Genomic DNA, 23,638 nt, shown 5'->3' with positions numbered 1-23,638 from the left:
AATTATTAGTGTGCTTATCCCACATTACTCTTTTTGTCATTACTTACAGTGCTGCAGAGAAAGTGTAGTAAGGTGACTAAACTTGTGACAGACTTTTTTCCTCTCAAATCGAGTACAGCAACGCACTCAGATGTAATGCAATAAAGGAGAAATCCTAACAGGTCCTTGTTTTCCTCACCCCACCGCAGCGTATGTGCAATGGGGCTACACACACAACCTTATGGGTTCACAGCTCTGCAAGTCCAGCCAGCAATGACTCTGTCTGAAAGGTGGAGGAGACAGAACAAAGGGGCTGACCATCCCTCCTTGCTCTGACCCAAAACCCCATCAGACCCTGCCACCTGCCTATCCAGAAGTGCCGGGATTAAGAAAGGAAGCATGGGAGAGGGCTGCAGTACGAGGAAATTTAAGGCAGCGTAGAAGGGGATCATCAATACAGTGATGATTTGCCCTATGACCTGGAACAGCTCTTAATGGCCATCAGTACAGTACTACTTGTACATCAGAAAAACTGTGTGGCACAAGCACAGCAGAAGCACCAATGATATATCATATGACTTTAAAAGTTTTTTCAGTATAAACATTCTCATAGTTTATGCAAATAGCACCTCCCACTATACCAGAGAGGCCCAAGTTTTCCTTAAGGAGAAATCTGAGCTGCCAGTCTTGGTATAAACAGGAGTGCTAAAAGTTGGAGGTATCTAGAGGTACTCTCTCCAGGCGCAAAGAACCCTTCTCATAGCAGCTCAAGACTTCCTCTCTGTGCCTCCGTAATCCAGACTCCTCTCCACCTTTCTCTTTCATAGATACAACTGGTTTTTAAAAGTAGAGAACAAACTTCTAGAGAGCAAATGATCTCTTTAACTGGAACTTTTGCTCATTGAGTCCTACAGCTACAATGCACAGCTGTTTATTGCCTAGCTATGTACAAAGAAGCTCCACTGCTCTTTGGAACGTAGCTAGAAGAAACGGAAGGAACTAACAGTGATAGAGGCAAGAGAAACCTCTGTACTAGGAGATACATTTACTGCTGTCAAACAATTCAGCTTTCCAAATGGCTACCACACTGACAAACATAAATCATATGTTACGTTAATTCATGACAGGTAAGCATCAAACGTGAAATCCCAGCAACAGCAGCTCTGGGCAATCACCCACCTTATTCTAATTATCTACAGAGAGAAGACATTTGCTTCAGGAGGTCTTTTCGCACTGTTCTGTGTTCATTTTATCACCAAACACAAAAGGACTCCCAAGTACATATTTTCCATAACAGGTGAAAAGTACAATTGCACAAATAGGTTTGATTATATACAACTCAGCATGGTGGCATCAGCTTGTTTCACCTCGAGAAGTATAAGTAAATTTGTATTCACAACTTCTTAAAAATTAATTACAAGCTGCTTATCCATAAAGAGAGTAGACCAATAAAAAACCAAACCAAAACCCCAAAATACCTCAGCTGTATCAGTCTTACAAGGTGAATGACTACTAATGATCCAATGGAGTAACTGATAATTACTGGCCACCTCTAACACTGGAAAGGGTGAAGAGTATAATGTCTTTTAAAATCTCTCTTACAATACTAATTTTTTTGAAGTCCTTTGTTTTATTTCCCTTCTCTTTTTATATTCTTCATTTGCTATGGATGACACTGGTAAGAAGTGCTAATTTTTCAGGAAATAATAATTAAATGGGTAAGCATATGCAGAAAGTTCTGGAAAAGTTGAGCAAGATTGCCTAGTGTGGAATAAAGACAATCAGCCTCTAAAATATTATTTGCATTTAAGTTCTCTGTTAAAATAAAACTTTTGTCCAATCCCTTTGGGCATACATAGAGCTAAACGGATGGATGCCAAGCGTAAACGTTGTTTGAGCATTTTTTTGGAAATGCATCCTTCCACATCTTTAATGAACTCATGCAGATATTTTTGATGTGTTGTGCTTTTAACATGGACAAGCTTTTAACAGGGCTTTTTATTCCACTGTATTTTGGGTGTATATAAAACATAAGTGTTTTCTCAGATATTCTTGGTATTGTCATTTTTATTCGTTACTTTTAATACAAAATAATATCAGAACAGTAACTGTGGAAATTAAATTTTGCCATATAAGCTCCAGAACCAGGTGTATGATTAACAATCACAACTTTTCCTTGTACTGCTCCATAAACAAAGCATGTTTCAACCTTACTTGGCAAAACCTCTGCCCACAACCAGTAACACACACCGTTTCTATATTCAGGAATGTCTGGCCTTCCGTTAGGACTACTTATAAAAATGCCAACTGCTGCTCCAGTTTTGAAGACACAAACCCTTGACACTTAGTCTTAAGATTACCAATATAAATCAGAAAAGATGATACAGCAAAACAAAATTATTCATTCAATGACCTTCCTACTGTTTGGAATGGCCATGAATACAGTCTGTCTAGGTAAAACCACAGGATTTTTCTTCTTCTAGAAATGATTAAAAAGTAGACAGAGGAGACCTTTACATTTTTCTTCCTCATTGATAGTTTGCTTCTCAATTGTTTTTCAAATGAGTAACTTGTTCAGTGCTATGTGCTACCATATTTTGGAAGCAAATACAGTGAATTACTTGATCTAGATTTTGATGCCTAGCTTTAGATTATAAAACTATATTCACTTTTTTGTTATCTTTCCGGATTTCATTAGCCCTTAAAGAAAGTTTGCTTTGCAAGAACTTAACCAACTTCATTTGTCTGACATGCTTAAATAGAGTTAATGGAGAAAAGAAAGCAGTTAGTTCTCCTTCTCTCTTTCTACTTGTAAAGATGTGGGCCTCCTCTGACCCGTTAGAAGTGAAACACTCTGAAATAGCTCACAAATATGACTGAACAGTTCTACTTTTATTATCACCCTTCTTTCAGCAGCACAGTCCCTTGAACCCATAAAGGAGGGCATTTATAATCGCTTTAATACTGAGTTTCTGTTAGGCTCTTTCATTTAATGCAGCCCATGGATCCGTGACGAGAAATGAACTGTTGAATTGTTTAGTGTAAGAGCAATAAGTTGGCAGATGCAAGCTATTTAATGGCTGAACTCAAAGGACCTAAAAAAGGTGGTTTAAGTCAATATTACAACTAGCAGTCTCAGGCTCTCACAAAGGGAAAAAAAAGGATGAGAGCAATCAGAATAGGATGGTGAAGATAACATGAATGTCATAGTGCCATTTTAAGGGAAGGATAATACTGTTGTTATCTCCTTGTGTGAAATAATCCTGATAAGATGGTAAAATATGAGTTGGTACCCTAAGAACACGCCGCTCCCCAGTGTCATCACTGCTCGCAATGATGGACTTTACAAGCAACAAACAAAAATCAAACAAAAATCAGGCGTGCTGACATTCCCTGATTTAATTTTGCTTTATGTAAATCCAAGAATCCTTTCTGACTTTGCTTTATGCCAGGGACCCAAAGACAAACTCACACACACCTTCCTGGGCTTCAAACCTATGCAAGTGCTTCTGTCTCCCAAGCACAGCCATTCGTACATCATACTGGAGAGCAATTCTGAAGGCTCCTAATACGAACTCCTGTGGTGGAAAACTGCAGGGAGTTAAGAAATAATCTATGACATTGGCCGGGAATACAATGTTTCATTTTTACATGGAATATTTGTACTTTACATTTAGATCATACTGTCAAAATGATGGAAGAAATTGAATCAGCCAAAGCAACCACTGATGTATTAATGAATTAGATCATTAAACACTACTTTCGCAATGATGAACAGTTATTAAATTTGGTCTTTGGATCTAATGGGTCAATTTAACTGGTTTAGTGAACACATTTGCTATGCAGTTCAAGAAAAAAGATGTACTTTTGCAAAATGAGACAGTGCCTAGCAGTTTGTGTTGATCAGGTTTGTCTAAAGAGAACATTAAATAGGAAGTGAATTATTCAAGAATAATCTTCAAATCTGCAGTGTAAACATCAGCAAAGAAAGTAAATTAGTTTTGACACCAGCTATGACCAGTAGTCTTTTCCCCTGCTTGTCTATCATAAACCTGATTCGCTGCAGCACACCAGCACCACCACCAAATACCAGAAAGCAGACGGACACTCACTTCCTATCTGGAAGATTCAAGGCTCAGGGACTCCTCACCGGGTGCCTAACTAGCCAATGTTCTTAGACACTCCTGTCAAGCACAAAATGAAAACACACTTACACTTCATGCGTTAAATGCATTAAAGGGGCTTATTAGGTATTTAAAGATCTTATCTCAATTTTAACTTATGTTCACTAACAGGAGTTTTAAAATCATGATTTATGCATCCACTGCTATGTTTAAATTTTCTTTTCTGGCAGTATCTGAAAGATTTTGCACTTATAACACATTTGCAAGCTTTTCCTTTTTGATTACCAATTAAAATCTTTTTCACTTCTTTTTATTTCATAATTACTTCATTCCAATTTTAGGAAATCATGCAGAAATGAATAACACATGATAAAGTGTGATATTTAATCACTCTGTAGAAGACAGCCCTAATGACTAAAATCTTAATTAATTCCACATGATGATATAAGTAGTTGACAGAGAAGACATTTTCCTAATTTCTATGGATGGCTTTCATGAGGGGATTCTATTCTTTCCTTTTTCTTAATAGCATGCCTAGCAAACCAAAAATGCGACAAGAAATAAACTGATCAAAATAGTAATGATTTATGAGTTTTTTGAGAAACCCTTCTAGCTTGCAAGTTTTTGATCCATTTCCAGAAAAACTACAGGCCAGGATCTGGTGAAGCACAAGATTTTGAGACAGAAAGCCCTAATTTCACTCACCTGGGCTGCCTACCTGCAGTCCCTACATGCAGTGAAGATGGTAGGCTTCTCCCGGTGGCTAATTAATGAGCTTTTGAAACATATTCCATAATCATTAGGAATAATCAGTTCTGCTTTTCTATGAATTTGTATCTCAAGTCTGAGTACAGACTCCAGCTGGAACTCTTCTTGTGTTTGTAGAAGGAGTTGCCCGAGTAGCTTCTCTGGTGTCTATTATTACACTCACTAGAGGTGTTTCTAATCAATCACCTCTTTTCGTTAAGCTTTTAGGCTTTCAGCTCCACTGGAGGCATTTTCCCTCTTCCGATTTGTCTGAAGTTGGCCAGGATGTTGTGGAGAGATTTACTGACAGATCTACATCTGGAGTGTGTGGCTTTGTCTCATTCCCAGGTTCTTGCCAAGAAACCCATGGCAGAGAGAACTGAGACTGCCCTAAGGTCTTCTCACCCAGGGTTGCATAGCTGCTCAAAAGCTTTATCCTCTCTCTTTCTCTCAGCAGGCACCTTCCATCTCCTATGTTATGCTCTGCAAGGAAACTCTGTGAGAGCCTCTCAGCTTCCTCTGATATTTAAGGCAAGGAAAATCCAGCCTTGTTGGCCGGGTATTTTTAGGGGTCCTTATCACCACTTGATTGTTTGTATAGAGCACAGGATAACAGGAACAGCAGTAAAGATCTACCATAAGGTGCCCACAGTTTTTAAGAGACCAGTGCTTGTTTTTCTTTTGCCATTTAATACTCCTGGCAAAACGGCAGTGCAGCTTAGATACGAAAAATAATAATTATATTTTTTCCTATATGTAGGAAATCTATTTAACACACTTAAAATGTAGCAGAAAAATATGAATGCTAAAAAATAGCAGATATTTGTGATCTGACATAGAAAATAGTGAGGAAAAATATCTCAAGTTGTAAAGCCAAATAATTTATGTGGCTGTATGGGTTCTGCAGAAGTTTGTGTACTCACTAGTAGTTCAAATGCAGCAAGAAACCATTGGCCTGTGTTTCTTCGTTTATCTTATGAATGGACTGGATTTAAAGTTTACTTCTAAGTCTACACAGGTACTGTAACATGATATGGTCTGCCACTTATTTTTGAAAGATGATAACGTTCATAATTTTTAAGTTTACTTTTTAAACAAATAAAAGGACAGTAAAGATAAGAAAAAAGGAACTTTGTGGGGAACAGTCGTATTTCCCTTTACTTTCCTCTCCCATTCACTGTCTACTATCATATCAAAATACACAAACTTCCCATAAATATGATATTCCTAGAATACTTGTCCTGACATCTAGGAAAGTCAACATTTAAGTTTAAAGCACACTGCTGAGAAACCATCATACAATGTGGATTAGAAACAAGAGGAGTTAAAGCACCACTTCTTTGCTTTTGGAGAAAAAACACTTCGTTCATTTAGAAAAATACATTTCAGTTATATGGCATCTATGAACAAAAGGATGAGGAGGGATCAGAAAGCTTGGACAAGAAACAACAGGAAAGCAAGTCTTTACTTAAGTGTGTAAAGGTCAGGTTGGACACAGATGAGTAGTGACCAACAGTAACCCTCTGATGGCTTCTGACCTATGTGGAATGACATGGCTGAAGCAGTTCAATATGAAGGAAAGAGGTCAGTCCAGGGTTTTGACAGCAAATTCAAGTCAAAGAACATATCGTATTTTCCCCTTTTCCTCTAAGTGAGAACTATTACCCCAGATGCATACACAAAACCGATTAAGACATTACCATTTAAATTGACAGAGAGAGAGAAGAGAGGAGAGACGTTTAAAGGAGGCTGCTGCAGAGCATGAGCTGGGCAGAAAGACGAGAAAGAGGGGAAAACGTCAAGCAGCCCTCATAACCTCCTAAAAAGTTGCAGGACTAGAACTCCAAAAGGGTTCTCCAAGCCTCTGGGTAAAACAGAGTGAGAAGCTACACTCTATCATGCCCATGGGTTTATAAGGACACCCTTCAGGTACTTGCACCCAACAGTTGTCACCCCACCACCGGGGCAGAGCCCTCATCAGGAGGTGCCATCAGAGCAGCAGCACACAACGGGAAAAGGGAGGTGTGGGCGTCAGCAGCGTGAGAGGGGTGCAAGAGCAGGCCCCTCAGAACTCTTCCCCCGGAAAAGCAGGGAAAACTAATTAGTGTCAAAAAAGGCAGTAAGAGGCAGATGTGTCCAGAGAACAGAGGTCAGGCCAGCGAGGGGCTGGCCAGAAGAGGAATTGCCCACCGGCAGCAGGAGGCAGGGAAACTGCAGTTCAGGCAAGGCAGTGAGGATTTAGGGGAAGGCAGGACTGGCCCTGGTCTGTGGGACACAGAGCAGAAATCCCTACACATGGGCTCACTTGAGCTGTTACAGCCTCGTGGGTCTTGGTGCTGAAAAAAGGATAGACAGTGTTTACAGAGAGCCAATTTTCAGTGGTAAAATCCAGATTGTCCTAGCATCCCAGCTTTGGTCAAATGCCTATAAGCACCTGTACAGAGCTGCTACAGTGAGTTGTTCCCGTCACTTCAAGCACTGAGTATAACTGCAAATCAGGTATGATCTCTGCTGTTCTTAGGCATAGCATTTCTGCATAGGGCAGATGTAGCCAGTCAACTGTCTGTCGTGATGGGAAGTTGTCAAATTTCCCTTCTCCAGCAAAACAGAAGGTGAGGAAAATCTCTTATTTTTACAATGATGAACAGGGTTAAAAGCTAACAGAACAGTTTAGGAAAAAGAATAATTAAACACATGTAGTTAATTAGACTATTTCATTTATGAATTGCTAGATGCATTGGGAAAGTAATAGACATCTGTGCTGAACAACACTTAAGCAAGATTAAAAGCACTGAAATTAAAAAAAAATCATTAAAGTAATATTTGTATCAAAACTAGTGAAAAAGCAATGGACTTATTTGCCACTGAGTTTTGGGAACACCAGCATAAAAAATCATGAGCATAAACCTTCTATAAGTGGAAAACTAGAGAATAATCGATTAGGGATAGTCTTGGGACAGTGGGAAGATTTGACTTGAAAGGAAGAGCTGTTCAGAAGATTTTGCTTCCAAAGAGTTTTTGAGGGGAATACAAGCCTGGGAAATACGGAAAAAGCCCCTGAGGGGTTTTAAGATTTATCTTGGTAAACTTATAGAAGGGAATACAAAATGTAGTGATGGCAAGGGGGGAGAGTCTTTTCCCCATGAAGTCAACATCAATGCTTTGTTTTTTTACTGACATAACTTTATCTGAGAGAGAGATCTAAATAAAAAATGGGGATAGAGAGAGGGATTACCATGTTTTCCTCTTTTTTATACTTCCCATCAAACAGATGTCATTATAAAATACTGATGAATTCTGCTTAATTGGTGCCCTTCAAACTAATTATATCTACTTACCTCTCACAATTAATTGGCTTTGGTGCTCCACAGCTGCTGCATCATTTCTAGCTATACAGGTATAATTCCCATTGTGCATCAGTGAAAGATTAGAAATCCTTAAGGAGCTGGTGAAGTCGATGTTGTCAATTGTCACCCCGAGGCTGGCTGGGATCGGCCTGCCGTCCTTCTGCCAGGTGATTGTGATGGGCAAATCCCCAGAGACCACCACACAGGGAATGAAGACTCTCTGCCCGATGGAGAACCGGGGGAACTCAAAAGGCTGAATAAAAGGCGGAACTGAAACAGAAGAGGAAAGAGGAGCTATTGCAGTTATGGTCTCTTTTCTGAAAATAACATAAAGGAACAGATGTGCAGTGCTGAATATGTAAAATCAAGACTTTCGACAGCCATAGAGCATTGTTTAGCTAAAAAAATCACGTCTTTCGCAAATATCTTTTTTTTCTTGACTGCTCAGTGCATAAGCAGAGATCACAAGCAGTGGAATCCCTGGCTTCTAGAGACACCAGATACCACTGGCAGATTCCTGCAAGAGTCTTGAGCACCGCCTGAAGAAATCACATTGCCAGCTTGTGACTCTCCAGATCTTTCAGCAGCGACACTGCCTGGACAGTCCAGGAAGAGCTCAGCAGCTTTCAATGTCTGGTGCAAGGGCCTTGCTTCGGGTCATGTAATGAACCTGCAAGAGGCTCCGGCTTTGCTTGTGGGATGTGATGAAAGGGAGCGTAAGCTTCTCTAGCTGCTCCTGGCACTTATTTCTTAGCGTTTCAAGTCACAATTCTCAATAAGATTAGGGAGACATCTGCAGTGAAAGGCATACGCAGTACTTGTGGTACAGCAAATTAAGTTAAATAAACAGTCAAGCTGGCATTTAATTCCTGCTAAATAGATTTTGCTTGACAAATCTTTTCTTCTTTTTTTTTTTTTTTTTTTTACTTATTATTCTGTGGCTGAATGAAAAAACATGAAAGAAATGCTTTTCTATCATAGGGAAGAATTCCACTTCTTAAAAAACATATTGTTTTCAGGTACTTTTAATAAAAACAAAGGAAACAGTGGGTTAGATTCAATAAACCAAGCAAGAATTAATGGGGGTGCCTCATTTTCTCTGGGTTGCTTTTGGAACATTTACTAACAATTTGATAACTGATACTCAAATACTTACCCAGACGAAGGAACAGAAATACTTTCCCATTCTCAGGGGAAAACTTTAACAGCCAGGCTATTGATCTAGGATAGATTTCTATCAATCACTCCTGAAAAGACTATAAAACCACCTTTGCAAGCAGTACTCAGATACTCATTTTTGAAAAGAGAAGGTTCCTGGAGGTTATGCACCTTAGATACAGGAGTGCATTTTCCTATTCCTGCCTGAGATACTACTTATATATACTCTGTATTACATTTGAACATCTTTAACAGGAAAGACTGAAGTATACCCACAGCAGAACATTTATACTGCTAAATATTAGCTAGCTTAGAAGAAAATGGAGTTGGTGGCTTTATCTAATTGTATTCCTTTTGTCCTTTCTCCCTTTAGCAAATCTAAGGCTCAGCTCTTCTCAGAACCAAAGCAGGAAACAAGCAGAGAAACTCTTCAAAGTGTTTGCAACGTATGCTAGCCCTTTGACTTCCCCAGCAGCATTTTTACTTCTCTGCCAGTGTCCTATTTCTGTGATGCAGGGAGGGGCATTTGTGATTGTTACTATGTTAGCTCAATACATTTCTTTTGATCACTGCATATGTTAGCTGCTCCTCCGTCAGGAGTAAGAAAGTTTATCACTAAGGAGGCGATACCAAAGCCCCCAAAGGGCTAAGGAGTTGTTCAAAGGTGTTTTCAAATGCTTGTGTACATGTACATCATAGTGCAAGAGGTTGACACGAATCGGGTATTAACTCCACTGTTTCCAGCACAGCTGTGATGCCATTTGGTGAGAAGTTACGACTGCGCACAGCTGCCACAGAGAGGTAACATCAGGCATAGGGTACCGCAACTCATGCTTACAGACTTTCCCTGATTCCTGCCGAGAGTGACTCCCTGTCTGTGGTTGTGAGAAGTGCTGCTGCAATCAATTTTGCTCACACTCTGTAATGCTTTTTCCTGACTGCCATCTCTCAAATCCCTAAAACTTGTCCTGTTGTGTTTTGAAAATCTGGTAGATCAGGCATAGAGAAAAAAACCCTCAGTATAAATTACTGTGTTTATTTGAACTTTGAGTGCTGGAAATTAACTGCTTTTTCACTTGGGGACCTAGTGTCACAAAGTGAGGGAAAATGTCTGCCTGCCTCTTCTAATTACCTCAGCGCAGCTAATGCATTCAAATGAGATATTTCAGATTCTTTGTACTTCAGCAGAAAAAGGCCAAATTTCTCTTAGCATTTATTGACAAGTATTTTATACTATGAGTGGGAATGAGAAATTTTTAGAATGAGACTATTAAAAGGTTTTGACACAACCTTTCCCCTTGAGGAGTGCAAATATCTGCTCAATGCCAAGTGCCCCCCTTGCTGTGCTGGCTAGCACATTTCTGCCTAAATCCCTCTTAGTCTCAGGTGCCATTACTGAAAGTTATGCTAAAATTCACAACAGGGTGGCAAATTGCTTCTGTATTTTCTGCTGAGTGTGCAATAAATTTGAACCAATCTTTCACGGACAAAATGATATCAAAAGTCAGACAACATATTGCTCAAGAATTATTATGTGCATCTTCACTCTCTGTCTCCCTGATGAAGGAAACAGGGAGCAGGATCACTAGGTCACATTGAAGCATTTTTCAGAAAATATTGATTTGCAAGGCTGCATTTACCAACTCTAAAATTTAAGCAGCAGCCTGCAGAGCATTTCAGAAATTGGCTAAAATATTTATAGACAGCACATTTTCCCTCTACTCAAGTTTTTAAGATACAGAGGAAACCAAAGTTTATTTCTGCTTCATAAAATATGATGTATATTCAACCTGCAGCAGCTTGCAGTCCTGACAAGGAGTTTATTTTATAAACCAGTGTGTAATTTAAAATCAGTATTTAAAAAAAGTAAATAGTCTAGCAATAACATTGAAGTATTGAAGAAAGTTTTTCAGCTATAGTATTTACCATTTTCAGCTGATAAAAGCAGTTCCTGGTGACCTAACATAGCAGATACATTTTCTTCCTGCTAGTTTGAAGAAGGAAACAATCACCAAAAAAATCACTTATTAAAAACATAGAATAAAGCATACCTGAAGTCAGGCAAATAATTCCTGAAATACAAAAGCTACTACATCTATCTACCTACCTATCGCGGCAGTAAAAGTTGACATATGTACTTGACAGAAGAAAATATCAAGCTTGATTAACCAGCATGTGGGTTATTTTTTGTTTTTTGTAAACTAAAGCCATGTCATTGCCAAACAGCACAGAAAAAATAAGAGGAATGTATACTATTTTGACTCTGAGAGAGAAAAGTTACAGTAGGGCAGATATGTTTGAAATACTTCAAGGTGTGCTGAAGTATTTTCCTTCCCTATACGTAGCTTTAGCGTGACCACACTTCAGAGCTTGTATTTGACTTTTTTGTTACATTATGCTATTTTATGTATAAGATGCTACATGTTAACTATATAGAGAGGAGGCTGTATGTATATGTGTCCTTGTGTGCATGGAAGGGATGTTTCTTCCTCTACCTGCAACGGGCGAAAGAGTGAAAATCTCTGCTTCATACAATGAAGCACAATGTCTTGGGCATGCTTTATTGATGAGTGCTTGAATTAAGTGTCTGTTTAAGAAGAGGAGCATGGGCCAACCTCATTCATGCTAATGCAGGAAGATTTAAATTATGTTTTTGTGCCCTAGCAAGGTCTTCTGTACCTCTGGGAGATTATTGTAAAGGAGGGCAAGGAGGGCTTCCACGCTGATCTCCATTAGCAGAACATCCTTAATTTCTTGTCCTTTGTTCCACGGGAGTTATGCTGGAAGAAACTGCTGAGATGATTCACTAAAACAGAGTACTCTGCAGATAGCCTGTCTCCTGCAGCAGTGTTGTGAACATGGTGTTCTCTCCTGTGGGTCTCCATAGTAAAATGAAAGTCATTCTCTGCTTTATCGTTATAAACAGTTCCTTAATGGATTTTCTTGCAATAACACTACAGCAGGAGCTGTTCCCACAATATAAAATACTTTTGGCAATGAATACTCAAACACTGGTTCATTGGCTGATGCAAAGCAATAACCACCAAAGTACACAGCCTCTTAAGGCAGCTGTGTGACCCTAGATTTCACACACTGGCAATGAAAAAGCTGAAACTGTTTTGTCTATGCACAAACCCTAACAACGGCCTAGTCATTTGTGAGTTTTCTCAGCCGTCAAATATTTCTTCTAAACAACCCTATCCCTGCTCGGTGGTGGTCTGAGCAATTACACACAGTTGCTGAAGCACTGGATTTTTCTGCTGCTTTCTTATCTATATTGAGCCTATCAGTAGGGCATGTCATTTGTCGAATTATCTGTTAATGGCATTTATTGAGCCTCGCCTGGCACCCTGTTCCCTCCTTGTATGCTAATGCATCCTGTCTTGAGAAGAGGGAGTATCATTATATTCTTTGGGCCTTTCTATGTTTATGCACTGAAAAAAAGAACCAAATTAATCCCTGTAATGCCTCTACTGCTGCATAAGATTTCCCTCTGTTTGTAGGTTCACTAGTTCCCAATCAGACGTCTTCAAAATCTTACCACAACAAGCTGTGGTATTTTATCCGAAACCGTCTAGGAGCATGGCAGAGCAAATGCTGTGGTGCACCTGTCCCAAGGGAGCCTACGAGAGGGACTTCACCCTTCGCCTTAGTCCCGACCCTGCTTGCCTGCAATGCAACACTGGTAGCTCAACAGGCTTCCTGATGCTGTTCTGGGAGCTCCTCCAAAATAAGAAAGGATGTAAAGTGTTGTGTAGAAACGAAGAGTGCTTTTATGTCATGTCTCATCCATCTACCGAACCATCCCCCTTCAGCCTCCATTGTGAGGAGAAAAGTGCATGCCCTTATCAGGTGAAGCACCCTGTAAACCTAGCATGGTGGGAAGCTCCATTCCCTGCCCAAGGGGATGCATTTGTAATATATTTTTTAAAAGAGAAAACCTTCTTGATTTGAAGATAAGATAGCAGCTGTAGGAGTATATTAACACAACAAGCAGTTACCTTCTTTGTTAAAGTGCCACCTGATAAAAAGCCTCCCTTGTAGGCTATGTATCCAGAAGCACCTGCCAGTTCTTTTCACTATGCTTTTGGAATCTGGTCCAGAGCTATTGCCCTTGTTTACCCGGTCTATGATCAAAAATGATCTTTGTCCTTAGGTAACACTGTGAAAAATTGAGACTAGCTAAACCACTAGAGCCAAAAGTTTCAGATTTAGATGATAGAGGACTTTAACAGAATGATCTCTGGCTCTGAAAAACATTCCTGTGAGTAGCTTGGCTGGTTTCACACTAGCTTCTCTTTCACCTTTATCCTAGGACTGTACACAAGCAGCTGATTTTATATCACCCTTCTGTTTCCACAGGGTTGACTTTATTTTGCATTCTTTGTATTATACATATTGATTTGAAATTAGGTCAGCGTGCTCCAGACCTGCACTATCATGTGCATGCACAGTCTTGCTTTCTATATGTGTTTATTATATGGACTTACACACACATGAATAGCTCACACTAACTTGATGCAGTAAAGTGCTTAAAAGTTTAAGAGCAATTTTAATGACTATATAAGAATTTTAAAGATAATTGACAAAATATATACAAAAAACAACAAGGACATGCCTGCTTCCAAAAGCAAAGTAAATAAAGCTGCATTATAAGAGAGAGAAGAGGGCTAGCATTTGATAAACTCAAGCATAATATACAGATACTCTTCAACTCCTTACCTGAGGCTCTTACTCGAGTATTAAGGCTCATTTCATATTATTTGCATGATTTGTAAATAAACACTTCCATACACCAACTTAAATAGTGTTTGAAAGATGTAAGACTGTGCACAGAACCAGTGAGTTTTCTTTTAGATTTAAGTGAAAAGTTTTATATTTGTACATACTAATTTGTCATCATGAAGACTAGGATAGTAATGAAACAACTTTAACATAAATTTTCTGCAGCATCGGAGGTGAAGTCAATAGGAGTACAATATATTAGAAGTGTACTGCTACAAAGTAAGACACTTAACTGCAACATCCACATGACACTTGTGAGCTTTTAAGGTATGTATGTCATCTATTTTAATGCAAGGCTAACCCTGAGTTGTTGTATGGTGAATGGCAAAAAATTGAATACCAGACTCTTTTAGTCTTTTCTTCAGATACTTCTGCAGGTTAGATGCTGGGTTTCTCACATGGAATATATCGCTAGCAAAGTGCATGTTCCCTTAAATCAGACTGCTGCCACTGCTTGCTCCCTGTAACAAGTCACCATGCCCATTATGAGACCTGAGAATGACTGTTCTGTGGATTTTTGCAGGATCTTTTACAGCACTGGACATTCTCATCCATTCTCACCACATGGCCCTCGCGCAATTCCTGCATATGACAACTCTAGTCACTTTTGAGAGATCTGAATATTTCTTCCTAAAGAAGTTGCAACGAGCTCGGAGGGATTCAGAAAGATATTGCATGGGAGAGTGAAAGAAAGGCAGAAAGTGATATAATGAGTGAAGTAGCTGAAGGACATCAAGGCCAGAAGTTTTTTTCTGACTCAAATTATTGGCAAGGTTCAGTCAGTAGGACAGATAAGAAGTTACTTCTTAGATACATGCATGAAACTGAATTCACCCTTGCCATAATTCATGACACAGACTGAAGCATAAACAGATCAGCAGATTGTTTGATGACAGCATGCACCATGGTCCCAGGAACCTTTGAAGGATTTCCTATGATGTTTTTTCGCTTTTCTGCCTGCATATTTTCCACTGTCTAAACCAGCTCTCCTGAAACTGATCTGCAATGCAAATCCACAAATAACATTTTATGTATTAGAAAAAGCTGGATATTTCCCAGGAAGATGAGGAGAATCCATTTGAACAGTTGCAACACAAAGTTATTTAGATATAGGCCCTGTTTGGTTTACTTGTTTCCAAAAAAGATACAGGCTGGTACAAATCTTTTACATGGTTCACAACAGGTGAAGTGCTATCACTTTGGTATAAAGAGATGAGAAGCACTCTAAATCAATGAGATACGTAAGCTCTACAAGATCAGAAATAGTCCTCTTGAACATCGCACTTTTTATTTTAATGATGCTGCACCCTTCCCTCTCAGAATCTTTTTCAATTAATTTCTGTCAGAGAAGTGTGAGTAGCAGCAGGCTGTTTACATGAGAAGTGTGTCCCATGAGACTGATGAAAAGAAAATCGTCACTTACTAAGGATGGCTTTTACTGTAGCTGAGAAAATTATTACTACAAATTACATAATAAAAAAATGGAGGTAATGACTCATTCCTGGTTTTAAAATGCTTTGAGATCTACTCAAATGCTATACTAGAGATGCTACTATTATTATTGTACCATCTTGCCACTTGAAGGATTGTTTTTCAACTGAACTATGAAACTTACAGATGGGTGGGTAATATAAGCTCTTTGTTTGCCAACACTTCTCATTATAAGACTCATTATATATTTTTGTTTGCTTGCAGTTTGACTTTTGTTTCAATAGTATTTTTCCAGACCAGGTGTCTGCCTCGGGCTGAGTCATTTCAGCCGGAAAGTTTCAGCTATAACTCTTTGGCCATTTCGAAGAATAAGGCAGGAGGGTGGAAAAATAGGTATGTAGTGGATGTTGATCCTACCGTAAGAGCAAAAAAAAAAAAGGCATTGTGAGAATCTGGGAAGTCCCACCTGCCCTGTGGTTAGCAGTATGGATTTCAAGTTCAGCAGGTGATGGCACTAGTATCAGATGTTCTTGCTGTCCCTAAGATAAGTCATCACAAGGGTGCCCAAATTTTGCAGTCTAAGTAAAACCAAGTAAATAAATACACAAAACCCCCACAGTTGTCACATTCTGAGAAGACATTTTCCATTGACTGACAGCTAAGAGCTCCCAGGATTCGAGCAGCACTGAACACATCCTAGCACTACCTTCAGTGGTTGAGTCAGTTCCAGCCACACGGGGCAGGTGCAGTCTGATGAGACGTCAGAAATGAAAGCAGACAGATTTGTGTCTCTAGTGTTCATACAGCTGCCTGTGTTGAGCCCAGGAAGTGTGAAAAAAGTGATTTCAATGCATAGAGCAAGAAAGGAGATGTGGGGGTCAAGGGGCCAGAGTGAGGAACCAGCCTACATTGCTAGGCCTACAGATAGCAGCAGCAAGTGATGGAGCAAAAGCTAAAAGTGGTGTCCAGGATAATAAAAGAGAATTATAGAAATGAATTTAGGGGCAGTGGGGAGAAGTCAGAAGGATGGGAGCAGGCTTGGAGTGGGATTGCAGAGGTGATGTGAGTTGGCAAAGTGGAGCTGTGAAACTGGCTGGGTTTGGGAGACTGGGACAAGGAAACAATGGGGTGAGGTACAGCACTGACAGTGAACGAAGACCCACATGAAGGGGAGACAGACTGAAACTCAGAGGATATGGAGAAAATGAAGACTGGCAGGAAGACTGGTCTGTAATTGGAAGCCGGGAGAAAGGTTGGGAGCTCTGAAGGAGAAGGCTACTTTTGAGTCACAAGAAGAAGGTGCCGAGGAAATGAGGGCTGAATTGGGAAAGACATGGAGAACCGACTGGTTTTGGAACCCAGAGCAGAAGAGCCAGGACTTGGTCAAGGACAATCTGGAGAAGATTGAGGAGGACAGGTTGTACTTATGGGGAATGAACACGAAACCCTGCATCTTCTACAGAATTTTCTTCTCCTTAGGATGTCTGACTTCAATAGTCCTGTGCTATCAGCAGATGTATGTGAACCCCACTGGTAAACCACTAGAGTTGGGCCAAATACAGGGTAAGAAACCAGTGCTGCTAAGAATAATTCTTCTTGGCAATTTTTATTGGCAAGAACTTATGCAGTATCCTTAGCAAGGCCAATCCCGATGATTACTTCTGAGGATGTCAGTAACTACTGCTTCCACTTTTCAGGAGGAAGAGGAAAGGGGGTTTAGTTTACTTTATAAAAAAGCTAAAAAGAAAATTGCATTTAACATAGGCCAAAGCAAAACATGTTGAAAGGGTATTACTACAGTTGCAGAAGAAAGTGGTTGACAGGTATAAAACACCAGAAATGAAGTGTGTAAGTACAGTCATAGTCTCCCCCCTGGTTAGGTATGCATTACAGGGTGGGCAGTTTTCATGGCTTTTTGTCAGAACTCAGAACTGGCCAATTCATTTGGCTAAATATAAAAAATCATGGCAAGACGGCTTGATTTCCAAAAAGCTCTGTTAGGACTCAGGCATGGTTCCCACAGAGTTATGTCTGCCAAGCAGAAACCTGTGTATTTTCCTGCCAGCTTATCCACTCAGCTCCCAGCAGCCAACTTAGGGGACTGCTAGCTTCCAAGATCCAGGTTTTGGGACAGAAACAAGGGACAGGCAAGGGATGGGGGGGGGTGGCATGCCGTATCTCTGTGGGACAGAGTTATCTGGAGTCTGCAGACCTATGAGGTAGGTGGCTATGCTGACGAGGGCACCAGTTATTCCTGAAAAATGGGACAATGGATTTCATGTAGTGTCTAAATGACTCTTCTGTTCACCAATGCAAAGAAGTAGCTGGCCTAAGGTCGAATAGCACACAAATGCCCAGGTCCCAGGCTTCTGGCTTCCTGACAGCCTGCTATGTGGGAGGCTGCACAGCAAGGCTCTGTAAGCTCCACTGTCGGGTTTTCTGGCAGCCCAGATTTCATTTTCAAGTCATTGTCAAGAAACTTTCTGTTCTCCTATCTCAGATCTTACAGTGATTTCCCAAGAATGTCCTCAAGATTTTGCTTTCATTTGGGTGTTTGTAAATCTCAGAATACTCTGCAGAATGGGCAGCCCTCTTGCATTTAAATGAATGTTCATGCTGTTGCTTACCTTTATCTGGATGCTGCTTTTACCAAGTCCTCACTCAAGACAGAGCAAGAATGCTTTGTGTACTCGAGAGTCTGGAAAGCGGGCAGTGAGTGTGGCAGAGGACTGCAGACAAGAAAGGCCAGTTGTCTGCATAATGCAGATAAATTCTGCCCTGTAGAGCTAAATTCTGTATTCACCTTTGCCACAGATCTCTCAGATAATGCTAATTAAATAACTTAAATCGGTCTTTTCCAGGGGGTTGTTAATCTGGGTGACATGGCTGATCAGACGAAGGAAGAAGCACTGTCAGAGCAACTTCATTTCAATGGGAGCAGAACTTTGAACATACAAATGCTATATAACAGCAGGTGAACTGTAAAAATCAAGTTGTAGTCTTCTGAATCTGAACACAGAAAAATTTGTGGACACTTTAAAGTTCAGTCTGTGCCTCAGCTGCCATTTGCCAAAGCACTCCTGTCACCCAGGTGGGTTTTGAAAATTAATGCATTGTTTCTGAAACACTTTGATACCACAGAGATTATAATCTCAGAAAAACTCATGACAAAATTAATAATTATGTCTTCAGAACATGGAGGAAACAAAAGACCAAGTAACAGCTCATTAAGTATTATCTATTCTGAATCACCTTTAAGAGGGCTGTTTTGAGATCACCCCAGGAAGCTTGTAGCAGAAACGAGAACAAATCAAAGGACCCATGATGTTGAATATGGGCAATAATTATCCCTCTGTTTCTCTGGAGAAGAAATAAGTATACTGATGGTATAAGAAGCTGAACTATAAACAAGGAGATTTAGGCACTGATGTTAAACACCCTTACAATGTCACCTTTCAGAGTACTTTACACCTCTAGTATGCAAGCTGGGCCATATTTTATGTTTCTCGGAATCAAATATAAGTGCCTAAAAAATCATCACATGAACTTTGGAATCTATAAAACAAAAAGACAGCAAAAACATCATTTTGAAGTAACCAGCTACTTCTGACTTTCTGCTAATACGTTACATAAAATCATTTTGTTGTTATGGAAGAAAATAATACATCGCCATCTAAAAAAACACGGTGGCAATGCTGACCTCCAGCTAAAATATCAGAACCTTGAGAATTGTTCAGGTCTGACATACAAAGCTCACCTTTGACATTTCATACTCAGCATATCGGGACAGGATATTAACCTTTTTTTAAATAACAATGTCTTGCCAATGTCAGGGCACGCTGAAGTAGCTAGGGCACTTTGCAGCCAGCTCTGGCAACTCCAGCTCAACAGGTATGAGCCACGCTGACACATCCGTTTTACCTGTGCAGTGGATCACTTTTCATACTGCATCTTGCACTGTTCCGATGCATGTGCCTTACAGATCACATGCAGGATGAGGCTGCACCAAGGTGCAGGGCAGCTCAGCCCACCAGCACTCTTCAAATGTGCCACATGTTTATGCAAACTGTTCAAAGTACATGCGGTCACTGTGTGAGATTCCTGACCAGCCAATGGCCCTGGTAGCTGAATATCCAGAAATACAGTAGAATACCTTCAAGGAAGTCACATCATCGATAAAAGCTAAAGTTCAATCAAAATTGATACAGCTGGCAATCTGCTTTGTGGAGGAGAAATTGTCAAGTTTGAAATTATAACCTAATGGAAGAAAAAGTAGTATTGCACCTGAGGTATCAGCTAGCATGATCTGAATGACCAAGCTGTAAGGATAGACTGCCGGAATTTTTTTGTCTGGCTACATTCATTCTGATGGTCATTTGAGGAATGGTATCATACAAGAGGTAGCATTCCCCATCAGATTTACCATGGTTAACTGTTAGTGCAGCAGCAACACAATTACTAATTTGTCATTCAGTTCCTAAGCTGCATCAATATATCTGCTATATCATTGTCACGTCAAGCAAGGTACTACATACGTGAAAAGAAATGGTGAAATTAGCTTTTTATCCAGCAGTGTGTGACCAGTGTCCTTGATGGTCTCAGGTATACAAGATGTCATGCCTTTCAGAGTCCAAATTGCTAGTGGCTTAAAATTAATCCCCTAACCTCTTGAAATGATTTGCAATTACATCACTTCAGACTGAAAACAAGAAAGGGATAAACAAACAGAACAGAAAGAAGTTAAAAGGTCAGATGTCTGTAACAAAGTAATTTTACCTTAGTGTTCTCCTCTGTATCTTATCTGAGAACAGATACAGAAAACAACTTTCCTTTCTTTCTCTCCTTTGTCCCCAAAACAGGCCAGGAAAAGATTCTAAGAACTTCTCGAACAGGCAAATTATACCTCATTTATTCCTACAGGTTCACAAGAAGTGCACTACTTAGTGGCCTCATTGCTCAAAACTAGGTGCTACTGCAGTCAGTCTTTCTGTCTTTTCTGTGTCCTTGTGAATAGGTCTGAACATTGCCAACATCAGAATAGTCAGAATACAATGCTGAAAAATGCCTGTTCTCATCTATTGCTGAAGTCTTTCAGGGCCATCTGAACATCCTTGTTGGGGATTATTTGAATAGATTTTAAGCATCCTATTGGAATTTCAAGTCACATTTATTTACAGTGCTAGGGTTCTAAGCATCAAGAACATTCAGAAAAGCACACTTAATAAAAGGAAAGCAAGGTTAATGCTTTTAGTTCCTGTCTCTGCTTGCTGGCAGAAGCACATATATTATAAGTCTTGCCTTATTTCTTAAAAGCTGTGAAGTCATTGGCTAATGAAAATGTGACCTTTGTCATCCGGCAGAGAAATAGTCACTAGTGAAAGATACGTGACAAAACATTAATCTACTGACTTTGTTGTTGTAGTGAAAACTGCTCATGGAAAGCTTGCTTCTGCTAGGTTTCCACTTAGAAAGCAATATTTTGCTATTGAGTGAAGGAGGTTAAAAGTCAAGAGGGAACAAGACACAGAGACTGACTAGCATCTATTTCATCATTAAAAATAAACACAAATCTGGATTAACCTTCTTAAGTGCTCGTTATCTAACTGCCGGGTCAATCCTATGTGTCAAATTCTGCGTTTCTATAAACAACACAACCATTAGCTTGGCTCTAGCTTTCTGACTTGACCTCACCTTTTACTGTCACATGCACGCTCTGGCTGGTGGAGAGCTGGGGTTGAACGAGGACATTGCACGTGTATTCACCCTCATCTACTTCCTTCTGCACGTCTGAAAGCTTCAGTGTCCCGTTGTTCTCAAATGCCACTTGGCGATGGTTAAAAGGTAGCAGGTTAGAGTTCTTGTACCACTTGATGGAGTAATATGGATAGCCGATCACACGGCAGTGGATGTAGGTGTCCCGTCCAGCTATTGCTGTGATGTTCTTCATTGGTCGAATGCTTGCTGGCCCTAGAAAGGTAAAAGGAAACTCTCAAAAACAATTTAAAGGCACATTTACTTAAGGAAACATGCATTTAATTTTCTGAATACACAAATATTAACAACATCTACAGATGCAGCTCACACAATACTTCTTAGCATTTGACAGTTTTCGCATTTAAGAGCTACTTAAGCAGTTTCTCTAATCTTCACATGCTCTAGTTTTTCCTCACCCTTCAGCATACATACTAATTATGTGGGGCTATATGTTTGCATTATCCAAGTGCCTGATAAAATCTTTGCTGAATTACAAATTAAAATACTGAGGATGATTTAGTGATGTGAAATTCTAAAACTGATACAAAGCTAGAATCCTGTTACACATGAGAACACTGACAAAGTCAGATTTTTCTTTTAATGTATATAAAGTATAATACCATGAGGATGGGTATTATGCCATGTAGAGCTAGAAATGCAAGATAAAGTACTGTATACATGAATAATTACAATGAATGTTAGACAAGTAAAGGAGGAAAGGAAAAGAAAAAACCCCATGCACAGCAGAACTAAAGTAAAGAAACTGTAAACTAATAGAGATGAATATAGGAAAAATAGACTATAGAACAGAAGTCAAAGGGTTCTTCCAACATTTAACCGTACCATACACTTTCTAGATGGGGCTGGAGAAGCAGGGTGGGAAAAGAGAGGGGGAAAGAAAAGGAGAGGAAAAACAGTAAGTTGGTTTTGGCATTCCAAGACTCATTTCATCACATGCAACAATCTTCTTCTCCACTACAATGAGTTATGTGTGTTTTTTTGAGGAGCTGATTTGACAAGCACCTCTTACGTTTATTCGAGCCTGGTACAGGACGACTCCAGCAGAGTTGTTGGCAGTACAGCGATAAACTCCACCATCTCTGACCTGAGTGCTAGAGATATTCAGGTAACTGACCACGTTGCCTTCGGAGGTGATAATCTGGCTGATACGATGATAGCCGTCCTTCACAATGGGATCTTCATCCAGTGTCCAAGTGATTGTAGGCAAAGGAGTCCCCTTCACATTGCACATAAGGGAGACTGGCTCTCCTGGACTCACCACTTTCTCACTGAAGGCAGAAATGATTTTGGGTGTTCCATCTGCCAAGGGAAAGAAAAGCAGGAGAATAGTACTTACATGGTGTAAAGCTTGTTCCCTCTATAATGGAGCTTATCACATGAGACAAGATCTTTTTTAGAAGCAATGCAAACAACTGTATTCCAGGATGTGACTCTGATTACTGAGAGAGGGCAACAAATTTTGGTAGTAATTAAACCTGCAGTAAGAAAAGGCTCATTTATTTCTCATCTTCTGAGAAACCTGGTACTGACTCTGGTGAAGCAAAAGCACTTGAATAGGTGGACCAGGGCTCTGCACAGCTATATGACCTGCCAGATTCTTGAAGAAAAGTGTTAAAGCTGTACACAGTTCATCACAAAAGACTTACAGCAAACCTCAGAACATTTGGATTTTTTCTTCTCCTTATAGGTTTCAGCTCCTTGGAAAGCTAAGGATGAATCCTGTTGGCAAGAGCCAAGCATAACTTGTATAGGCTAATTTCACACAGCTGTGCCAATGCAGTTTAGTCCTGACCCACAATATCCCATTTAGAATAGTGTTAAATTAAGCTTTTCCAAATACAGATTGCCAGTAACAAGTACCAGCAGTGATGCCAATTTCTTTCTGTGACCATTTTGTGCTACAGATAAATATTCCTGTGAAATGAGAGCATTCAAATACTTTCTCTTGTGATCTGTGTCACAATATACTCAGCCTTTACCAGACAAGTGGATAAAGAGAAGGGAAGGAGACAGAAATTTTGAGGTTGTAAGCAGGGAGCGGGATTAAATAGCCACCTATCCAGAGAGTTCAGCGGGGTAACATTTAGGAACGCTGACACTCTGCTATTAGTTAGGAAGTTCCTCCTGAGATCATGCAACGCATGCTTGTTCTGCTTTGAAAATTGTACTTCCAAAGCTGTATCTAGAAGGAATTTCAGTGTAATTGGGAGCAAAAGGCCACACACCAAGAGCAGTATGCAGGACACAGGAAGCAATACAGTCCGAAGTTCGGACAGCAGTGCTGCAGGCCAC

At 39.9% G+C, this 23,638-nt stretch overlaps 1 protein-coding gene across 6 annotated transcripts in view; it reads right to left on the bottom strand.

Annotated features, from left to right (window-relative positions):
- DSCAM (DS cell adhesion molecule) overlaps nucleotides 1-23,638 on the bottom strand; it is a 509,926-nt gene that overhangs the window by 159,692 nt on the left and 326,596 nt on the right. For 5 of the 6 annotated variants that reach the window (XM_075431726.1, XM_075431754.1, XM_075431749.1 and 2 more), the window contains exons 7-9: nucleotides 22,349-22,645; nucleotides 21,263-21,538; nucleotides 8,189-8,467 (exon numbers count right to left, since the gene is read on the bottom strand). In XM_075431726.1, the coding sequence (XP_075287841.1) occupies nucleotides 8,189-8,467; nucleotides 21,263-21,538; nucleotides 22,349-22,645 (852 nt within the window). Of the gene's footprint in view, nucleotides 1-8,188; nucleotides 8,468-21,262; nucleotides 21,539-22,348; nucleotides 22,646-23,638 lie in introns of those variants that run through there. The other variant, XM_075431763.1, reaches the window with a different exon arrangement.

Source organism: Opisthocomus hoazin, chromosome 1 (assembly GCF_030867145.1).
Source record: "Opisthocomus hoazin isolate bOpiHoa1 chromosome 1, bOpiHoa1.hap1, whole genome shotgun sequence".
Lineage (NCBI taxonomy): Eukaryota > Metazoa > Chordata > Aves > Opisthocomiformes > Opisthocomidae > Opisthocomus > Opisthocomus hoazin.
This window is presented reverse-complemented; position numbering and strand designations above follow the sequence as displayed.